General features: G+C 34.9%; 1 protein-coding gene across 1 annotated transcript; it reads right to left on the bottom strand.

Annotated features, from left to right (window-relative positions):
* Positions 1-4,210: 4,210 nt before the first annotated feature.
* Positions 4,211-17,069, bottom strand: klhdc4 (kelch domain containing 4). The gene is made up of 13 exons (XM_023270434.3): positions 16,846-17,069; positions 16,475-16,566; positions 15,531-15,609; positions 14,984-15,082; positions 13,559-13,695; positions 13,277-13,369; positions 11,204-11,366; positions 11,050-11,128; positions 9,035-9,243; positions 7,830-8,055; positions 7,556-7,744; positions 6,336-6,455; positions 4,211-4,558 (listed from the first exon to the last, which is right to left on the bottom strand). Exons 1-13 carry the CDS (start codon positions 16,942-16,944, stop codon positions 4,386-4,388), a joined length of 1,758 nt encoding a protein of 585 aa, XP_023126202.2. The 5' UTR covers positions 16,945-17,069; the 3' UTR covers positions 4,211-4,385.
* Positions 17,070-22,872: the final 5,803 nt, after the last annotated feature.

The raw sequence follows: 22,872 nt of genomic DNA on the forward strand, positions 1-22,872 counted from the left end.
ATACATATACATACATACGTACATATAGGTATATAAACATATATACACATGCATATATATATGTACACACACATATATATACATATATACAAATATATATATTTATGCACACTAGGGATCAACCAATGTGTTGTTTTGTTCATTATTGTCATTTTTCATTTATTTTAAAATTTATTTATCTATTTTGTATGTTTTTTATGTCTTTTAATATTTAATTTTGTATTTTTTGATATACTTTTTATTTTAACTATTTATTTACTTTTTTAAATAATTTTATTCATTTATTACTTCATTTGTTTGTTTATTGAGGTCAATATTGATGCTGATTCTTCTTAATTGGAAAAGACCTATTTTTGGAGCCAATAAACATGAAATGTAGTGTTTTAACGGCATGTAACTGCAGAGAATCTGTCATTCATAACTAAGCTTCTTCATTAATAAGAGTGACAATAACTGAATAAATAAAAAATAAATCCGAGTGATTAAATTATCTACTTTGTTTATGTGGGATCCACTGAGATGAATCAGTTTGTCTCCTACAGTTACATCTGCTGTTCTTCTCTGTTTCCTTGATATCTCACTGTTCTTTCTCTTTTATCACCCACTAAGGTCCAGGTCTTAAACCATTATTAATTATTGTTTTCCAGACTCTGTTTCACGTTAATCTGTGGCTGCTTTCTGACTTAGCAGCTAGCGGCTAAGTTAGCCCCTTATGTAGCTCCACCTAGTAGCTTGTAAGGTAGACCTATAAATGTGTATGCTAGTGTGTAACTAACCAGCTACTAGGCTTACTTATTATTGCTAACTTAATAGCTAACAGCAAGTAGAGTAGTGGTGATTAGCTTGTTAGCCACTTACATGCTAGTAAGCTAGTTCTTATTAGCTAGCCGTTAGCATAGCCTCAGCCACAGTGAGAGAAGCTAACTTCCTGGTTTGTGTTTCTTGTTCAGTTTTTGCTGCTTTAGAGACATTTCTGAAACCACAGAGTGATGACAGAGAGAGGTAGCACATTTAATTTATCAATAATCAGTCAATAAAAATAATGACAATCTGAAAAAAATGCCCAATATCAGGCAGGATAACTGGCCCGGCTGATGGTCTATCTAACCTTAGTCCTTAAAGTAGATATTTTTAAAGGATCTCTGTGGTGGTTTATTAGCTAACGGGTGAACAAATTACACAAAAATGTTAACTTTATTGAGTTTGTTTCCTGTTGCAGATTCTGCAGGTAACTAAGAAAACTAAACTACAACTTAATAATAATTTCATCAAATAATAAGCAAAATGCAAAAGTAAACATCTGCAGTGACTTTTTTCTGGTGGCAGCTTGTTGCAGCAGCTCTTACTAGCATGTTTTCTCTTTTTTATTTAACTTCTTTTCAGTCATGGAAAAATCTGCAACACCATTTTTTTAACATATACATACTGTATGTGCAATAACATTTTCTTCTACATTCAGACGAATCTGTGCAACATTTGAACTTCCACACATGGAAGAATCTGTACAATATCAACAGTACGCATATTGACACAACACTGAAGGATTTTTTTGCATCTTCTCTTGATATTTTAAAGTGACTAAACCAGTCTAGTAGCGGTTGTCACTGTTTCTCCACCTGCACTGATAAAAATGTCCACCAGATGGGATCAAATTGAAGAAAAATATATGGTGCAGTTGCAACCACATGCATGGTGCAGAGGCATCACAACAGTCTAAAGATGGTTGTAATATTACAAAATAAAGCCGTAAAATCAACTAAAAAAACAAACACATTGCTGGAAAGTTGGTAAATCTAATTTTGGGTACAACATGGAGAATTAAAGAGACCTAGAGATAGAAGAAGAACTGCGTCCCAATAAAGAAGTGCTTAAAACTGATGTTCATTGTAATATTCACAACCATAACAACCATAAAGAAGCCAGAAGGGAGCAAGAATTCCAACATTAGGGTGTTTTTTCTCAAAAGGGCTCAAACTCAAGTTGGTTTTGAGCCTCGAAGTAATTGTTTAATTAACTTTAAGAGATGTTGTTTTCTGGTTTGCTAACTAATCATACATCAAACCATTAACCACTCATCTGTGTAAAAAAAATAAAAAGAGTGCTATAAAGTCAAAGTACAGTGTAAAAATATTATTTTTTCTATTTTTTTTAGACTCAGACATTATAATACTCTTATTGTAAAAACATTTTTGCACCTTTTGCACAATTTGCAGAGTATGTCACATTCTTTTGTATATTAGTTTCCTTATTTCTCTTAAATGTAATATGTATGAGCTAATGGATACCAAAGATGATGAATAAAGTATCTGTCTGGTAAGTTTTTGAACCACAGTGTGATGCTTAGACTTAGATTTAAACCCTTTTGCTCAGTATGGGACCTTTAAGAATAATATTTTTTGTTAAAACCAACTCCAGTTTTTGACATTTTCTACTTTTAACACATCTGTTTTCAATAAAATAACCTGATAAACCTACTTCTACACTACCTGCTCTGCACAAAATGGCAGCCAAAGTTAGCGATTAGCTGGAGGCTACCAGAATGACTTTCATTTCAGTTCTTCTCTTGTCTTGGGCTAATTAATTCCCTTAGAATAAAGTGTGTGTTGATAAGAAAAGGCTGGATAGTGGTGAGTTTTGTGGGTTTACCTCCAGTTAGCTGACAGCTCCCCATTAGCAGCTAGCTCAGATAGCATCAGTAGACGGTTCTTCAAGTTCTTTTTTTGCTTGTGATAGAGGTGGTTGGTCCAAAACACAAAAAAATCACAAGCAACAACCTGTAGCGCTTCATTGCTAAAGGGAAAAGTTGCTCCTTCTTTCATTCTGACGGTAGTTCACCTCCAAAATCCCTCCTGGAAGCTGAAACCAGAACACACCTGAAGCCTGGTGTGTTAATTGATAAGCTCCGCCCACAACCAAGCAGCCAATCACCAAAGCAGGAGCTACTAAGGAGGAGATTAATTAGAAACAGGAGTCATACTTGGGATTTAAAGGAGATAATTTCCAACTATGACTAATGATTCCAATTTTTCTCAGTTGAGTTACAATATGTATTTCTATATGTGTATGTATATATAGAGAGAGTTGACTAAATGTTAGGAAGACCTCTCAGTATAATTCAAAACTGGTTGTATTATATTTGTAGAAAATAAACTCATATACAGCTCACATGAATCTATGAGTCGAAGTTGGGAATTATCTTCTTTAAATTTCAGGTTTGATTCATGTTGCTAGTTAATCTCCTCCTTTCTCACCTATATCTCCTGGTGAATTTTAGGAGAAAATATGAGAACCAAATCAGATAAAATCCATACTAAAACGGGGCTGAAATAAGAATCACAATTTTGTCTCCAAAGCTATAGAGAAGCCAACTTGGAGCAGTAAGAGTTTCCTCTTGGAGATGATCAATCACAAACATCTAAACAAAGATCAAACTGTAATGTTAGAGAAATGAAAAGATTTTGAACTCATAATAAAGACTGAAAGTAACACAGCTGCTGGAGCTAAAGCAGGAATGAAAGCTGGAAAAAGCTGCTAACTGTGTGAAAGCGTAATTAATATGCTCATCTATACCATCCTTCGTGTATATGGGTGCTTAGATGTAGGTTTATTGTTCAAGATTCAAGATCCAGTTTAATTATTGTGTATCATGAGATTGTAGAACAAAATTAAAGATGTTTTAATTTTAAGCTGCTCACAAAAGGACAAAAACTTTACCAATACATAACTGAGTAATAAAAATGTACCTATTTTCATGGATGATGTGGACGATGAGTTCAGTAAACTAGCTTTAAGTCTCATTAATATGATGTTTAAGTCACTTTCAGTCTTAATCTTCAGCTGCTTGATGGTGTTAAACGGCAGTAAAGGGCAAACCTAAAAACATAATTCACATATATACCCATAAATAGGCTTATCATCGATCTTTTAGGACTACTTTGCTACACTGGATCATCTAATGCCAAAGATATTTTTCCAACAGAACTGATTGGTCAGTGGAAGGAGCTTTTATCTGATCTCTATTTGGAAAACAGCAGGTTAGCCGTTCAGCAAAACCACCTTTGTAGCACCGAAAACCCAGAATAACCACGACTCGCCAACATGGTTTATGAGGTGATAATCTGTCAGTGTTGGTCTCAAAATTGGCAGCAGGATGAAAAAATCCCAACATTACAAATGTATTACAGTATCGTCAATGAACAAACTGCTGACAAACCGTTAAACCGACTTTAATGTACAAGACACACACAGTTCGTTTGGAAGATGGTGAAAGCTTTTGGAAATTTGTGGTAAAGTTCAAATGCAGATGTTTTATAAAAAGTTTATCCATTAAAAAAAAAAAAACCTCAATCTCTCACACACACACACACAAACACTCAGACATCCGTCTACTGGTCTTCATAGAAGACTTTGGCCATGGCCTGGGCCACCTTGGCCACCTTCTTGTCCTTGGCGTCGGGGCCCATGTTGGACCGAGCCAGTCCGGTCCAGTACTGTTCTGTTCGCAGCTGGTAGTCGGTCACCGTCTCCCCGTCCTGCACAGCTGGATGTTCTTCTTCATCTGCAGATACAACATTAAACAGACAAAGAAAAGGGGAATGTTGTGCATTTTAAAAGAAAAAAGGTAAAATGGTCGCTGTGTCTGTTAGCCACAGGTCTAGTTTGCTTCCAAAAATCATTCTAATGTTTGATTAAAACCATTTTAAACTTATCTTTTGCACTGTTTAAAACTTCTTACAGGAACAACAGCTAAAACAACAGACACTAGAGCTAAATAATATCAATATAATTTGCAGTGTTACTTATTATACTACTACTATCAGTTTCAGTATCATTTAATTCCAGGTTCAATATGTAACATGCAATATTAAATATTTTTCACTGCTCAGGTGTAATATTTCATATGAAAGATGTGTAACTTTTGATTTTCATCTGCAATATTTCATTTTCATCTCATGTTTCAGGTACAATTTTTTCACATGCAAGTTTCATTATGTGTGATATTATTTATTCCCTCAGTATAATTGCCTCCATTACTTTTTACTGTTTTTTTAGCCTTATTTTAGCTTCTTATTCTATTTTAGTACTGTATTGTACCTATTTGTTACCGCTTTTCTATTTTTTTAGACACTGCATTTCTTATGTTATGTGATTTTGTTGTTTCTAAGCAATATCTGGCACAGGAATTTCCTTCAGGAGTAATAAAATTTGAACTAATTTTATCTTTTCAGGCTCACGTTTATGTACTTTTAATGTAATTTAATGTAATTCACTGGTATCAGACCTAGACCTTTCTTACTTTTATTACAGCGCTTTGTTGTCTTTTTTTAATCTTTAAGTTTTATTAATGTAAATCCCTCAGTTTTACTTGCTGTATGAGCCATTATATACAATTACAGTTATTATTATTAAATGAAGCCTAAGTGTAGTTTTTTATCCACATCAACAGTACAGAACATTATAATGGAATACAATTCAGTACAACACATTCTTAATGCTTCCAATGTTCAGATTATAAATGAAAGATTCTTTAAACTTGATAATTATTACTGTTCAGTGGTATAAAATGTGATTGTAATACATAAATACATGAGCTTATTGGTCCTGTGAATAAAACTGTCATATTACAACAGCATATTCAACAATAAACTGAGAGCAAAAACAAAAATAGAAGCAGAATTATAGATCTGCAGAGCAATACACAGAACAGAAAACAAAAATATACACAATATACCCATAAAAAACTGTATTAATATTAAAAAAGACCAAAAAACAACAATGTGCAGCTGAAAGAGTAACAGGAGCTAGTGTCGTGTAAAAACACAGCTTATACTGTAGCTAAATGAACATGATCCAAACTGAACAGTATCATCAGAATCAGAAGAGCAAATTGCTGACATTACAGTTGCTCCCATTCAAGTTTAGACATATAAACAGTACAAAAGATATATAAATAAATATGAGTAGAAAAATATGTCCTAAAAATATAAACATAAGCAGAAACAGTATGAACATAAACGTAAAACGTGCATTTTCTAAGAAAATAAACTGTAAGTATACAGTGTGATGAAGGATTTTTGCAGAGAGATATGTAGTTATTGCACATTAGCTTTAGCTTTATCTTTGTAAAGTTAGACTTTATGGCAGAACTGTAGTGTTTAAATTATATTTTTATGATTTACCGAATAAAGTGTTGGAGGTGATGATGTTTTAATGAAGATTCCCACATATAAACATCTATTTAATGTATGAACTATCTGGATTCCGCACTTGTTGCGCACTAAAAATAAAAAATGAAAGGACAGACAAGACATCAAAGATACTGATTTATCTCCTGCCTTCCTCGTCGTCGCTTTCCTCTTCAGACTCGTCTTCCTCCCCTTCTGCTCCTTTTGCCTCCTCCTCCTCTTCATCCTCTTCATCCTCTGACTCAGACTCTTCCAGCCACTCCTGCGTCTCTGTGGAGACAATCAGAAATCCAAATGAAGACTCACACCTTCCTCTCCTGTCCTATCAGCGCTGCGCCTCTTTTATTCCTGCGTCAGTCAGAGGACGTTCAAACACGACAAATCTGCTCCATCTGATCAGATCTCAGCTCTGTTTTTACATTCAATTCAATTTTATGTACTCTACTGTTCAAAAATTTGGAGTCACCCAGACAATTTCATGTTTTCCATGAAAACTCACACTTTTATTCATGTGCTAACATAACTGCACAAGGGTTTTCTAATCATCAATGAGCCTTTCAACACCATTAGCTAACACAATGTAGCATTAGAACACAGGAGTGATGGTTGCTGGAAATGTTCCTCTGTACCCCTATGGAGATATTCCATTAAAAATCAGCTGTTTCCAGCTAGAATAGTCATTTACCACTTTAGCAATGGCGAGACCAGGGGTGTCAAACATGCGGCCCGCAGGCCAAAACCGGCCCACCAGAGGGTCCAATCCGGCCTGTGGGACGACTTTGTAAAATGTAAAAATTACAGAGAAAACATTAACTACAGATTGTAAATTTGTAAAACTATAAATTTAAAATAATTTCTAGACCATGACAAGTTGTTTTGATCAGAAAGTTTGTCATTTTTTGCCTTGTATCTCTGTGATCTGTAATTTTAATGTGTAAATGATGAACTGAGGCATAATGTTGCTGAAACGGAATTTGTTTTTCTTAAGAAAGTTCAGGTCCTGGTCTAGACTGTATTTCTGATTCATTTAATGTTATCTCCATTGAAAAAAACTGCTTTTCTTTCAAAAATAAGGACATTCCTAAGTGACCCCAAATTTTTGAACGGTAGTGAATATAGCGCAGATTCACAACATACGTCATCTCACAGCGCTTAGCTTAACATAGTAAGGTACAGACCTTACGAATTATAAACAGAGAACAGAAAACCCACCAATCCAAAGTTGCTTGTGGATTCCATACAAGCAACGGTGGGAAGGAAAGAAAAAAAAAGAACAAGAATCGGCAAAGGAGAATAAAAGCTCCAACAGAACTGGGCTCAGGGAAGGCGGCCATCTGCCTCGACCAGTTAGGGTGAGGACTGAAACTCACTGGGGTCCATTTCGACCAGAACCTCCCACTTGTCCATCTTGTGCAGGTCCAGACAGTAGAAGTCGTTCAGGGTGAACTGCCGGTCGCCGACCTCAAACATCCCGCCGAACAGGTAGAGCTTCCCCTGACGCACCGTTGCCATGGCGCTGGACCTCGGGCAGGGCTCCACCAGAGGAGCCGACGCCGAACCTGGTGGAAAAAAAAAAAATCCATCTGAATCTGAAAACCGAGATATTTCTTTCATGTTTTCAGCTAGTCTTGTATGAAATCTTGCCTTCATCTTCCTCTTCTTCCTCCTCCTCCTCCTCCTCTTCCTCCTCCTGAGCTCCAGGGATCACCTCCTTGATGGTCATCACGGTACCGTCCTCCGTCACGATCTCCTTGATGACCTCCGTCGGTCCCTGAGGTTCCTCCTCCTCGATCTCCTCCTTCCCGGCTTCCTCCCCTTCAGCTGCACCCTTATTCCCCCTCCGGCGTTTCTTCTTCTCCGACTTGTTCCCCTGAACAGACAAACAGAAACAAAACAACGAGCCCAGAGAGCAGCCAGATTAGGCCTTTTAACAATTATCAATATCAATATCTTCATGTTTATTAGTTGGATTTAGATCTGGTGATTGAGCAGGCCAAGGCACGGTTCCAATGTTCTGGTTGTCCATGCAGACTTTAACTGATCTTGCCGTGTGGTCAGGGGAATTGTCTTGTTGGAAAATCCAGTCATTGGAGGCAGCTCTTAAATTAAATTCTTATGAGCTATTTTTCTTGTTATCATTATATTTGTCCAAACATATGTCCCTTTAGCTGTACCAGGCATTAAAATGAACAAGAAATTGAAGAAAACAAGGGCGGTCTAATCATTTTTTCCATGACTTTATAAATAATAAAATAAATATGGTCGCTACTTTGCAGATTTTCGCCTGTCGCAGGGGGTTCTGGAACGTAACCCTGCGATAGACGGGGGACCACTGTACTTGGAGTTTCGAAAAAGCTTTCCAAAAAAAGACAACTATTACGTTAATCATTTCAACTGTTTGACAAACATAAACTTGGAAATCAGGGAATAGTTTCTGCCAGTGCATGCTAGTTTGCTGACATGTGTGAAGTCCTTTGATTGAAGGTTGGAGAGCAGCTAAATTGAGGACGGAGGCGGAAAGAAATACAGGACGCAGCAGTTAGTGTCTATTGACTTGCAACAGTTTCTCTTCTTAAAATCTTGTAATTCTTTAAAAATGTTCTATTTGTCGGTGTCTAATGCTTTGCACCAAGTCTTGCTTATAATTTCTTCTACTTGGCAATGAAACACCATCTAGACTGAAAGCTCAACTCTCCGTACACTAAATAAAAGTTGTTACAAGCAGTAAAAAGTCACTGTTTGGGCCGGATATCTAGTTTACTACGACCTCTGTAGCATGAACACACACTAAACATGCAGCTGAACTAAAAGGAAATCCACCACGTTTATCCTTTAAGAGATGAACTCACCCTGAGCAGGCCGGGGTACCAGCGCTTCTTCACCGTATCATACAGGTAGATGTCGTTGTAGAAGTCGCCCTCTAGTGTCTCCTCTTCTTCCTCATCACAAACCCCACCGAACAGAACCGCCCGACCCGCTGGACAAACGGCCAGCGAGAAACCAGAGCGAGGAGGCGGCTTATTACCAGAGGGGCTTAGTCTGGACCACGACCACTTCTCTGCAGGACAAAGACCCAAAGACGAATCAGGTACAGCCATGAACACAAGTTGACATAAACTTGTAAAGACCATGTTTTTCATGGCAGTGTTGAGTTTCCAATGACTCCTATAACTCTGAATTTTCTGTGTTGGTCTCATTGAAACATATGAGTCTGTCACAAAGAACCATCATACATTTTGGTTCTTTTACAAATTTACTTCAAGTCTCTTGGAAATATGACAAAATCTGCTGGATCAAATATACATACAGCAATGTCAATATTTGGACATTTTCACCCAGACTAGGTGCTTTTGTTTGCCAAATACAAGCTTCTGGTTGTATCTTTAACTCCTGTTGACAGAACAGGCGCAGTTTATCTAATTTGTTGACTTTCTGACATCAACTTGTTTCTTCATCACAGTCGGGACTTTGTTGAGACCAGTCTAAAACCTTCATTCTGGCCTAATTAAACCATTTCTTTACCACTTATGATGTGTTTGGGGTCATTGTCTTGTTGGAACACCCAACTGTGTCCAAGATCCAACCTTCTGAATGATGACTGTAGGTTTTTCTGAAGAATGTGGGGATAATCAAAACAGCCCCAGAGCATAATACTGCCACCACCATGCTTGACTGTAGGTATGATGTTCTTGGGGTTAAAGGCCTCACCCCCTCTTCCAAACATTATTTCTGGTCATTCTGTAAAACTCATGACACTCTTGGTGGAGTCTGTTGGTACATTATCTATTATTACTTGATTCCGTTATTTCTCAAAAAATGACAAGAACAAATGTTGAACAGTTAAGAGTGAAATACATGAAAACAATGGCAAACACAGAATGAGACAAGAAAAACTATTTAAAATGTCTCCAACTGTGTATTTTGAAAATGATTTGCAGTATTTTTGTTCCTTCGGTCCTGTTTGGTAACTTTTCCCCATTGTTCTCTGTATCTATGGCCATTTTGTGTCTTATTTTGGTCATTTCATGAGCAACATTGGTCATCTAATGTCTCATTTGGTCCATATTGTATCTCTATGTCTATTTTGTCTCTCTTTGTAGTCTTTTTTGTCTTATTTTGGTCATCTTGCATCTCTTTATGTCAATATTATGTCTAATTTTAGCCATATTGCATCTGTATAAGGCAGGTTTGTGTCTCTTTTTGGTAGTTTTTTGCTTGATTTTAGTGAATCTATAACAAATTATCTTCATTTTGTGTCTCTTTCCTACGTCTGCAATACACAATAACACACGCAAGGATCTAGTTAGGAGAAAAAAAACGTGGAAAAGTGATAGAAAAATCTCATTGTCTTGTTGGAACACTCAATGCATTCAAGACCCAACCTTCTGGCTGATGATTTTAGGTTTTTATGAAGAATGTTTAGGTAATCTTACTTCTGGCACAAAAACAGCCCCAAAGCATGATACTGCCACCACCATGCCTGGTGGTAGGTTTAATGTTCTTGGTGTTAAAGGCCTCACGTTCTCTCCTCCAAAGAGATTTCTGGTCATTTTGGCCAAAAAGCTCATTTTTGAGTGTCAGACGGGCCCTATATAAATTGGCTTAGAGGAGTCACCAGCTGTAGTCAACTGTAATCACTTGCGAGAATTTAAGAGGCGATGCCACAAAGAAAATTCGATAAACAAAACTTTCTGCATCACCGAAAGATCTCCAGAAGATTCATAATAAATCCATGAAAGAACCAGAACTCAAGATGGTTGACCTACATGGTCTTTACAGGTTTCCGCAAACTTTTGTTCATGACTGTAAAACACCAACAAGGACAGCAGCTACAAGATTTCTACTGTTCTGACATTTTTCGTACCTTGTCCGTCTTTTCCGTCTCTCTTCAGCAGAAACATGTCGGAGTGGATGGTTCCCTTCTCGACGTCTTTCTTGACTCTCTGGACAAACGTCACACAGTTTAGTCGGACCACGTTACAAACAGAAACATCGATTTAGTGGACGCCGAGACGCACCACTTTAGAGTATCCTCCGTAGATGACGACTCCGCTGCCGTCCGGCGTGGAGGTCATCTGACAGGCGGAGCGTGGCGAGGGGGCGGAGCCTGACGGGGCAAGACGAGACCAGGTGAAGGTGTCCAGGGAGAAAGAGTAGACGTCATTGTAGTAGATGAAATCCCTGCAGAGGTAGAGGACGGAGAAACAGGAAACGGAGATTATAGACCAGGCGTGTCAAACATGTGGCCCACGGGCCAAAACCAGCCCTCCAGAAGGTCCAATCTGGCCCGACTTTGTAAAGTGGAAAAATTACAGAGAAGACATTAACTGCAGATTGTAGATTTGTAAAACTATAAATTTAAAATAATTTCTAGGCCATGACAAGTTGTTTTGATCATAAAGTAAAACACTAGATTGTTCATTGTTCTTTCATTATTTTCTCTCTCATTTTTGTAATATTTTGTCTTGTTTTTGTGGTTTTTTGTCTTTTGTTGTTTGTCTCATGTTTTTGTCGTTTTGTTTCTCGCTTGTGTGGTGTTGTGTTTCCTTTTCGTCTCATCTGTGTTTGCTCTTTTATTGTTGTCATTTCGTGTTTTGCTTTATTCGTTGTTTTGTGTATCCTTTTTGCCATTTTGTTTCACACTTTCATCATTTTTTGTCTCGTTTTTGTCATTTCTCCGTTTTTTGTCGCTTTGTAAATTTTTTGTCTCTTTTTTGTTTCCTTTTGTGTCGTTTGTCTCATTTTTTGTCATTTTGTTTCTCGCATTTGTCATTCTGTCTCATTTTTGTAGTATTTTGTGAAAGTTTGATTCTGAGACATAAAAAAAGAAATTTAAACTGAGCTTGTTCCCTTGAGCTTTCTAGTGCCTTTACCTCGTCTAACACTGCCTTTGTTTACAAAATGTGCTTTTATCTGTTTTCTAAATTGTAATGATTTCATGATTAATTTTCGGCTCTATTTTGCTGCCTCTTGAAGCACTTATTGAAAGGTCCTCTAAAAATAAATATTATTTTAAAATCAGTCCATGTTACATTCTGACATATGCTTTTATGTTGCCAAATAGCTGCCAGAAGGCTGAAGCTCTGTGAAAACAAGCTGAATTGTGAGCTCTTTTCTTATCCATTTGTTCACGTGTCTTTGTCGTTGCAGTGACATTTAATGAGCTCAGCATGTTTGTGTAAAGGTTGCATAAGGTTCTGAGAAAAAAGGTTTACGGCCTTAAGAACATGTGCTTTCTGTCTCTGGAAACATGGATTCAGCATTTTCTCATGAAGTCACTGAAAACTGGTAACAGGGTTAAACTTACAGCTCTACACTCTACAATTTCTGTATCATTGCCAGATAGCGGCACATCATCACTGTAACCATGACAACAAGTGAACACTACATCAGCTGCCTGCTGACGATCACGATCCTACTACAAATCCACCGCTGCGGACTTATCAGGACTTATCCGTCAGAAATCATACAAGGAACAATTGATTAAATTGTGGGGGTGTTTCTGAGTCCCATCAATTCCCCTACATGTTTAGGTCACGTGATTCGGTATCCGTACATAACATACACATGTATGACACGCCTGTGCTCAGCGCAAGGTCATTTTGTTTGTGGGTACATCTAGATTAAATGACCACATTCTATCGTACCGGGACTTCTGCCTCAACATTTTTCAAGATTTCATCCATCAGAAATGATACAACTGAGCAGCCTTGGCAGAGGACTGAGCTCTCTGAGTGCTTTTCTTGTCTAACTCTGGTGCAATTACTTTAAATTGTGCGCTGTGCCTGCAAAATAAACAAAAAAAACCCCAACAAAATAAACAAACTTATTTTGCTTCCAGCTGCTCTTCTTGTTGTAGTTGACTGATTAAATGTCCTAAATAATGTTTTATTATTTTACTAACTTTGTCTTTTTGCTATCTAAGTTCATTTCCAGCGTCTTTTATTCTCTCACTCGGCTATGTTGTAAAAGTAGCCTTTATCCTTCAGTGTACTCTGAATTTAAACAAAGAGCACATGAATAAATATTGCTGCACTTTCTTTCTAACTTATTTGTCTGTTATTACACACAGACTGCTTGTTATTTAGTACCTGGTGCTCTCATGGAAACCTCCAAACACCAGCAGCTGCCTCTTGCTGAGGACCATCCGATGACCACTGCGACCCGACGGACCTCCAGGAGCCCTGGAAATTATTTATGAAGTTAAAAATATAAAAGAGAAACACACATAAACCTGCACCGATGCATAAAAATCATACTGTGACATTTAAATGAACTAATCAGCTGCATTTATGTGTAATAAAATAGCATTTATAGCTAAATTTAAGCTATCATCTGTCATTATTCCATCTATTTTATATTTCTGCTCCTACTTGATGTTCTCCCAGGTGTTGGTCGCCAGGTGCAGCACCCACAGGTCCTTGTAGTGGTAGAACTGCTCCCCGTTCGGAGAACCAAACTCTCCCCCGAACACCCAGAGCTGCCCGCCACCCTGAGGAACCACCACCGCCTGGGGGGAGGAAGGAAGCGAGGGAGGAAGGGGTGAGGTGGAGGAAGGAAGAGGGCTGCATAAACACAGATAGGGAGGCTTGATGCCCTCAGATTTCAGACTGTGATGACTCTGCTGATAAGTTTCAAAGTTCCCCCTGACATGTGTTATACAGTTCTGCCCCCTGGTGGCTGGAACCAGGAATCACACTCACTGATGAGTTTACATTCAAGGATTTGCAGCTGATATGTGTGACATTAGGTAACTAAAGTCGCTAATTTAAGACAAATACTCTCAGATAATGTGGACAATGTGGAGTTTTCTGGCGCCTGGATCATCAAACTGTGCAAGAGTGATCTGAAACATTAGAAATTATTTTATATGCTGAATATTAGCTCTATTTTTACACTGGACTTAAGACTTTTTAATACTTGTTTTCATTGTAAATGCCAGCATCTTTGCACCTTTATTGTACATACCAACAATTTTCCACCTTAATTTTTTTTATTCTATTTATTTTTATTACCCATTACAACATTTTTCTCTTAAAAAGGTCTCAATATCATGCAGGTTTTAAGCTACAAAGTGATGTTTTTTGAGTTAGCTTCTGGAAATGTTGCTTGCTGGTTTGCTAACTAATCGTAAAGCCCCTCTCTGGTTGTTAACCAAACCATTAAATACTCATCTGTATATAAAGAGTATTAATAAATACAATGTAAAAATATTATTATTATTTCTATTTTTACACCGCACTTTGACTTTTTAATACCCTTTTTTTACACTTAGACTGACTTTATTAATCCCCAGAGGGAAATTCAGTAAATACCTGCAATTTAGGCACCTTATTTCTTCGACAAGTATGATTTTTACATTAATTGGATGTTCTTTTGCACATTGGTTTCCTTATTTTCTTGAATAGAACAAGCGTGAGCTACTGGATATCTTGAATTTCCCCAATGGGACAAAAAAAATTATCTATCTATCTTCATTGCAAAACATTAAAAATATAGTTTTTGTTGACTTTAGTCTCTGTTGAAGTCAGTTACGTGTTTTTTGTGGCTGAAGCTCCTGCCATCTGTGCCTCAACAACAAGCCCTCTATTACAGTCGCTTGCTTCATGCGCAATTAGGCGCAAGACTAGAATTAACTCTATCTATCTATCTATCTATCTATCTATCTATCTATCTATCTATCTATCTATCTATCTATCTATCTATCTATCTATCTATCTATCTATCTATCTATCTATCTATCTATCTATCTATCTATTTTATATCTACACAGGTTTAGGAGTTGGGATGTTTTGTACCTGGTGGGAGCATCGTGGTGGAGGAGGGTTGGGAATATCTGATTTAACCCAGCTGTTCTTCTTGATGTTGTAGAAAAACAAATCGTTGTACAAAAACGTCTGAAAAAAAACAAAGAAAGTTTTAAACCTCAAAACTGCAGGCAGCCATGATAAACTGCACAAGGTCTCATAATAACTATAGAAAATGGATAAAAGTAAAAACAAATACAAGGAAAAATTGGGAAACAAATTTGGAAACAAATACTCTCTTTTGCGACTCATTTTACTTGTTTCTACTGTCACACAACATGACAGTAGAAAATACAATATCTACTATTAAAAGTGACACTGTCCAAAGGAAATAGAAGTAAAAACTGAAAAATGATAAGAATGATATGTAAAGAATCTGCAAATTTTTCTCAAAAGTCAGCATCTGAGTTCGTAAACAAAGCTTCAGTTTGCTGAACAATCTAAAAGCTGCTCATTCAGTTTCCATTTTCAGAAAATGCATTTAAATAAAGTTTAAATATTCAATAATATAAAGAAGTATTTATTAGAGTGCTTTTACCTTCTTTCCATTGAAGAATTCTCCTCCAAACAGGATGAGTTCGTCTTTCTCAGGATGTGCTGACAGAGAAGCGCTCAATCTAAACGGCATGAAGAGAAGATTTATCAGTTTAGACAGAAATATTTCAGCATTTAGTAAATGAATTGTCTCACAAAATCAGATTTCTTTGAGCAAAACAGCCCCACAGCAGCTGGTCATTCTGTGGAACCTAAACATGTTTGTAAAACTCATGACACTCTTGGTGGAGTCTGTTGGTACAATATCTATTATTACTTGATTTGACAAGAACAAATGTTGAACAGTTAAGAGTGAAATATATGAAAAACAATGGACCACACAGAAAGAGACACAAGAAATATTTAAAATGTCTTCAACTGTGTTTTTTGAAGATGGTTTGCATTATTTTTGTTCTTCCTGTCCTGTTAGGTGACTTTTCCCCATTGTTCTCTGTATCTATGGTAATTTCATGTCTTATTTTGGTCGTTTCACGAGCAACGTTGGTCGCCTAATGTCTCTTTTTGTCCATACTGTATCTCATTTTGGTCATTTTGAATCTGTATATTCTTTTTGCCTGTCATTGTACCCATTTTTTTTGCCTCATTTTGGTCATTTTGTATCTTTTTATGTCCATATTATGATTTATTTTGCATCTGTTTATGGAAGGTTTGTGTCTCTTTCTCGTAGTCTTGTGCTTCATTATGGTCAATCTATGACAAATTGATATAAAAATGATATATCAAAGTGATATAAAAATATAATTTTAGTTGTCTTATGTCTCTTTATGTCTTTTTATCTCTTTGTATTCATTCTGTGTCTCTGTAGTTGTACTGCAAGTCTTTATGGCTGTTTTTTTGGGGGGGTTTTTGCTGTATTTTGGTCATTTCATGTCTCCTTGTGGTCAGTTTGAGTCTCCTGCGTATGCTGTGTATATTAAAGTCTTTCACCTTGGTGATGGAGGAGGACACGTCGTCTCCACAACTTGAGTCTTCTTTGCATCCAGATTCTGAAACTCTGCAATCAGAGCTTCCAAATCTTCCTGGAGAGAGAAAAAGGAGCATAAGAAGAGAATCACCAACACAGTGGGATTAAAAAAGGGTCTCTAAAGTTTATCTTTTGTCCTGGATCACAGTTACATCCAGGACAGTTGTTTTTTCCAGCAGCAGAAACGCAAAAGCTCTAGAAACAGACCAATATCTGGATAAAAATTCACATTTTAACAGTCTGTAATGGTCTAAACTACACAGCTCTTAGGGTGTAATGGCTAAAATAAAATTATTAACAGGTAACTTTAAACACTGAGTCCAGTTCCAGTTACCTCTTCTCGTTTGGACCTTTTGGAAACCTTCTTCTCCATCTTGGCCGCCGTCTTCTCGGCTCCCTTCACCTTCTTCTCCTTCTTTCCTTTCTTTCCCATCGCTACACGAATTTGTAGAAGTTTATTTTAAAATTCACAGCTCATTTGAATGAATGCAGAACCACATGGAGTCCAAACACATCCACATGCCGAATCTCAACGCTTTTTTCCTCGACAGCTGAGATTTACTTCCGGCAACAAACTTGACGTAGGCACGTCGTGTTGATGCAGCAGCGCCCTCTGACGTAGCGGAGGAAAACATGCAGGCTGACAGCAAGCCACTCATTTTCTCGGTTTGAATATTATTTCTTATGAATAAAAAACAGTCAGAAGACGCAAAACGTGTTTAAAGTTATTCTAAAGTTACAGCTGCTTCTCTCTGTGTCGATTTTTTGAATCTCTTTGAGCTTGTTCAGCTTCTTGTGGTTTTGTGACTCATTTTAGTTGTTTTTTTGTTGTTGTTTTTTGCTTCATGTCCATTTTGCATCTCTTAGTTGTTGTTTTGTACCTCACTTTGGTCATATTGCATCTCTTTACGTCCATATTGCATCTAGTAATGGTCGTGTTGCATCTCTTTATGGTCATTTTGTGTCTTATTTTAGTAATTTTGTGTCATTTAGCATCTATTTGTGACTGTTTTGCCTCATAATGTAGTTGTTCTGCACCTGTTCGTGGTTGTTTTGTGTCATATTGCATCATTTTGTGAAAAGTTTGTTCCCCTGTCTGGTTGTTTCTTGCTTTATTTTTGTAGTTGATGACCGTAATTTTCTTTCTTGTATCTCTTTTTGGTAATTTTGTCCATCTTTATGCTCCTTTTGTGCCTTGTTTTGGTCATTTTATGTCATGTTATGTTCAATCTTTTGAAAATGTTTAAAATTAGTTTGAAAGTTACAGAGGATGGGAAAATATTGTGTTTTATGGGAACACACATTAAGGACACAAATACAAACAATTAGTCTGAAAATTTTTGTGTGAATGCACCGAAATACATCCTATAGGACTTGAATAGGTAAATAGGTACAGGTATAAGGAATATGAAATACATATAAACACAAATTGTTTTAAACTACAGAGTTCACAGTAATTTTTTAAAAGAAAAAAGTAATGAACAATTCTTCGTAGTCGTTTATAAAATGTAGCTCATGACAGGAACTGTTCCTTCACTTTGTGTTAAATTAAATAATGTTTGTTTCTGTACGTACAAATCTCAGCAGCTGTAATGTTGTGGGAACGTTTGGTACCAGAATGTTCTGAACAGCAACGTCCCCAAAGGAATATTACAGGAAAATGGTTCTACCTTTGTTAATATTTAGATTAAATCGATAATTAAAGTGATAAAACATTCTTTGAATTTTATATCAAAGTTTTCTTTCAAACATTATGAGAACATTTTGGTAATATTAGCCAATGTTGTGGGAACGTTCCCAGCCTGCTGGGCCACTTGAGGCCTAAGTGCAGAAATAGGTCAGTGGTTCACATTCAGACGACCACAAGGTGGCGCCATCAGTCATCTGTGTTCATATTTACAGCAGATGAATGAGAGGCTCCTACTAAATAAATATCATGTCTGTAATGCTCACAGAAATACATTTATTTACATTGATATTCATACATTTCATACCAGACATTAAAGTAATGAAACTGTACAAACTTCTGCAGGTTTGCTCAGCCGGTTTACGTACACCTGTATCCTGCATTTAGTTCAATTTAAATGCTGCATTGATTTGAGTTAAATCATTAAAACATCACTGAAATTTTTGCCTCTTTTTTTAACTTAGAACCATAATGATGTTTTCATTTTATTAATGATTTATTTATTTTATTAAATATTTATTTATTACATTAAATATTTATTTATTTTATTAAAGATGTCATTAGTTTATCAAAGGTGTAATTATTTAATGAATGATTTATCATTTTATTAAATGTCTTATTTTATTTAAGATGTAATTATTTGATCAAAGATGTAATTATTTAATTAAAGATATTATTTATTTTATTAAAGATTGAATTATTTTTAATAAATATTTATTTATTACATTAATATTTATTTATTTTATTAAAGATGTAATTTTTTAAAAGAGTATTTATTATATTCAATGTTTATTTATTTTATTCAAGATTTATTTGTCATATTAAGTATTTATGTATTTAACCAAATATGCAATTATTTTATTAAAAAATGATTTATTCTATTAAAGATTTATTTATTCCATTAAAGATTTATTTATTTTATTAAAGATATATTTCTGATTTAAAAGATTTATTTCTTCTCTCAAATATTTATTTATTTTATAAAAGATCTCATTGTTTTTTTCAATATTAATTCATTTCATTAAATATATAGCTGTTTTTATAAAGATGTATTTATTTTATAAAGATTGAATTATTTTATTAAAGATTTATTTATTACATTATAGATTTATTTATTTTATGAAACATTTATTTACTTTATTAAAGATGTATTTATCTTATTAGAAAGTTAATTATTTTATTAAAGATGTATTTATTTTATCACATATTTATTGATTTTATGAAAGATTCATTTATTTATTTAATTTGTTGGATCTCCTAAATGCAGAATACTTCAAAATATGGTAAGACAATAATAAAAATACTAATCAATGTTCAGGATTGTAGTCGCTGTTCTTTGCATCTTCTGAGGTGAACAAACACGATAAAGTCTGGATTGTATTTTTTAACACTGTAATTCATGGTCAGTTTGTTTACAGGCAGAAAAACCAGTTTCAGCTCCATCAGGGCAGAAAGCTGCAGTTTTAACTCATATTTCAGGTCCTGGTGGTTCCTGGTGGTGCAGATTCTCAAAGATAAATGAAATAACGGTCTAAATGTTCGGCACTCGGACAGCTGGACGTTTAATTTTATCCTCTGACGAGTCGATCATACCAAAGCTCTGTGTCATGAAGCTGCTTCTCGTCTGACCTCAAGCTCACAAACTCGACTGTAAATTCTATTTTTCACACTTTATATCCCCTCGTGTGTTAATAAAGCAGCCGGTCAACACGTGTCCTTTTGTCTCCACGCTGTGAGGAATGTCACAGAGAGAATCTGACGGATTCTAATCAACTGGAAGCATCTTAACACTCCAACACAACATTTGTTTGTCCCTAAAACCCTCCGACAGGCCTCCCAGCAGCACACAGCCTCCTGTTTACTGCAGCTTTTACAACTAAACAAGAGCAGAGAGCAGGTTTTAAACACAGAAATAAGAATGTAAGATCAGAAAGTCACTTTGCTGCTGCTCTTTGTGTTGTTTCTGACAATATAGACCCAAAAAATAGACCTGAATTTCATGTTTTTGTAAAATTATGAGGATTAGAGTGAAGAAAAACTTTCAAAAATTGGATTACAGATTATTATGAACATGTTTGTATGTGTAGACTGCAGAACATCACATAGAAACTTTACAGGGACAGAGAGTCTTTTTGTTTATGGTCAAATTTAGGATTTTAGTAATTTCCAAATTCATTTGACTTAAAAACAAATTAATAAATAAAATCTATTTTTTCACTTCAGAACAAATAAACACAAGTTGTTTGGACTTTAGAATGAAAAAAGGTTGGTTTTTTTTAGGTATTTCATTAATTCCAAACAGTTCTACAAAAAAAATAAAAATTTGAGTGAAGAAAAACTTACTTCTTCTTTTTTTTTTACATTTTTCAAATTAAAGATGCAATTATTATATTAAAAATAAATTGAATTAATTTTTTTTAAAGATTTCATTATTTTTTAAGATTTATTTATTTTATCAAAGATTTAATTATTTTATTAAATATTTTTATATATTATAAGTTACAATGATTTTTTAAAAGTCATAGTTTTATTTACTTCCAAACATGCAAACACAAGTTGTTTGGATTTTAGGTGTTTTTCAAAGAAATAAAACTAACACACTGGAAAAAAATCCTCTTTTTAGTCATTTATAAGACAGGAATTTGGTGTAATTTTTGTTAAATAAAGCACCGAAACATCCTGTAATGCAGTATTTTACAACAAAACCATTTAAAATTGTTTATTGCACAGAAAGAAAATGTAAAATTAGAAATCCACGTTGCTGCTGCTGCTCTGTGTTGCTTCTTGCTATTTGCAGACCCAAAAAGCTGACTTGAGTTTTAAAAACATAAGGATTAGAGTAAAAAAAAAAAAAAAAAAAAAAATTCAAAACTTTATTATCTATATAGTATGTACATGTTAGTTATTTGTTGGTTTTTCTATGATGGATGAAGTTAGAAATGTTGTCAATTCCAAGATAATTCAACCTAAAATCATTGTTTTATCCACTTCAAAACACAAGTTTTGAAAAAACTTTTCATCTTTTAACTGGACATAAATATATTTTTTAAAGAAATGAAACTAACATGCTGGTAAAATATTCTTCTTTTTAGTCATTTATAATTATAATTTATGACAGGAATTTGCTGTGTGCCTTTAAAATGTGTTAAATTTAAGCACTGAAGATTTAAAGCAGTTTATTTAACAGAAATAAAACTGTCAGACTAGTAAGCCACATGACTGCTGCATTTTGTATTGTTTCTTACCTTATAGTCTCTCTGCAGAATGAAAAGCTGTTTAGATTTTCATATTGTTGCAAAAATGTAGGGATTTTAGGGAAGAAAAACTCTTTAAAATCAGATTACAGTGCACGTTTTGACCAGAAGAGGTCAGCTGTGTGTTTCTTTTTACTCAGCCTTGACAGATAATTTAGTACAGAGATGTCAAACTCATTTTAGTTCAGGTTCCACATTCAGCCCAATTTGATCTCAAGTGACCAGTAAAATCATAGAATAATAACAAGTAACAATAATAAGTAATGACAACTCCAAATTTTCCTTTATTTTAGTGCAAAAATGTTCACATTTATGGAATTATCTTTTTTATAAAACATTATGAACAACCTGAAATTTATTAAGAAAAATAAATTCAGGGTTGTCATTTACACATTACAACCTACAGATCAGAGTCTACAAAGGAACACAACATTTAGTCACAGGCATCTGGAACTGAACGATACAGTATTTTACTTTATGATCAAAATAACAGAAGTCAGACACAAAAAAAGACAAAAAAGCAACAAAAACAAGACAAAATATTACAAAAATGAGACACAAAATGACAAAAGTGAGAAACACAACAACAAAAAAGTAGACAAACAACACAAGTGAGACAAAAAACCCACAAAACAACAAATAAAACAAAACACAAAATGACAAAAATAAGACAAAAAAAAAACAACCGAGACAAAAAGATAGCACAAAATGACAAAAACATGAAACAAAACGACAAAAGTCAGACAAAAAAGACAAAAACCAACAAAAACAAGACAAAATATTACAAAAATGAGACACAAAACGACAAAAACAAAATCACAGAAAATGAGACAAACGGCACGAAAGAAAATAAAAAAGAGGCAAAAAATTAGACAAAAAAGTGACAAAAAATGAATGAATGACAAAAACAAGACAAGAAATTACACAAATGACACAAGACAAAAAAATGACAAAAGCGAGAAACAAAAATGATTAAAAAATAGACAAACAACACAAGCAAGCCAAAAAAACACAAAAGACAAAAAGCACAAATGAGACAAAAAGGAAACACAAAATGACAAAAACATGACACAAATGACAAAAGTCAGACAAAAAATAAAATAAATAACAACAAAAACAAGACAAAATATTGCAAAAATGAGACACAAAACAACAAAAGCGGAAAAAAAATGAGACAAACGACATGAAACAAAACAAAAAAAGACAAAAAATTTGACAAAAACATGAAACAAATGACAAAAGTTAGACAAAAAAGACAAAATTTTACAAAAATGAGACACAAAATGGCAAAAGAACGATGAACAATCTAGTATTTTACTTTATGATCAAAACAACTTGTCGAGGCCTAGTAATTATTTTTTAAATTTATAGTTTTACTCATTTTCAATTTGCAGTTAATGTCTTCTCTGTAATTTTTACT

Source organism: Amphiprion ocellaris, chromosome 3 (genome assembly GCF_022539595.1).
Source record: "Amphiprion ocellaris isolate individual 3 ecotype Okinawa chromosome 3, ASM2253959v1, whole genome shotgun sequence".
NCBI classification, from domain to species: Eukaryota; Metazoa; Chordata; class Actinopteri; family Pomacentridae; genus Amphiprion; species Amphiprion ocellaris.

What these genes read in the sequence shown, in the direction of transcription:
- klhdc4 (XM_023270434.3), bottom strand. Translation starts at nt 16,944, where the DNA reads ATGGGAAAGAAAGGAAAGAAGGAGAAGAAGGTGAAGGGAGCCGAGAAG. An exon ending in AATTCTTCAATGGAAAGAAG is followed by an intron (nt 15,083 to 15,530) that starts GTAAAAGCACTC and finishes GTTTTTTTTCAG; the next exon opens with ACGTTTTTGTACAACGATTT. An exon ending in TCTGGTCGAAATGGACCCCA is followed by an intron (nt 6,456 to 7,555) that starts GTGAGTTTCAGT and finishes TTGTCTCCACAG; the next exon opens with AGACGCAGGAGTGGCTGGAA.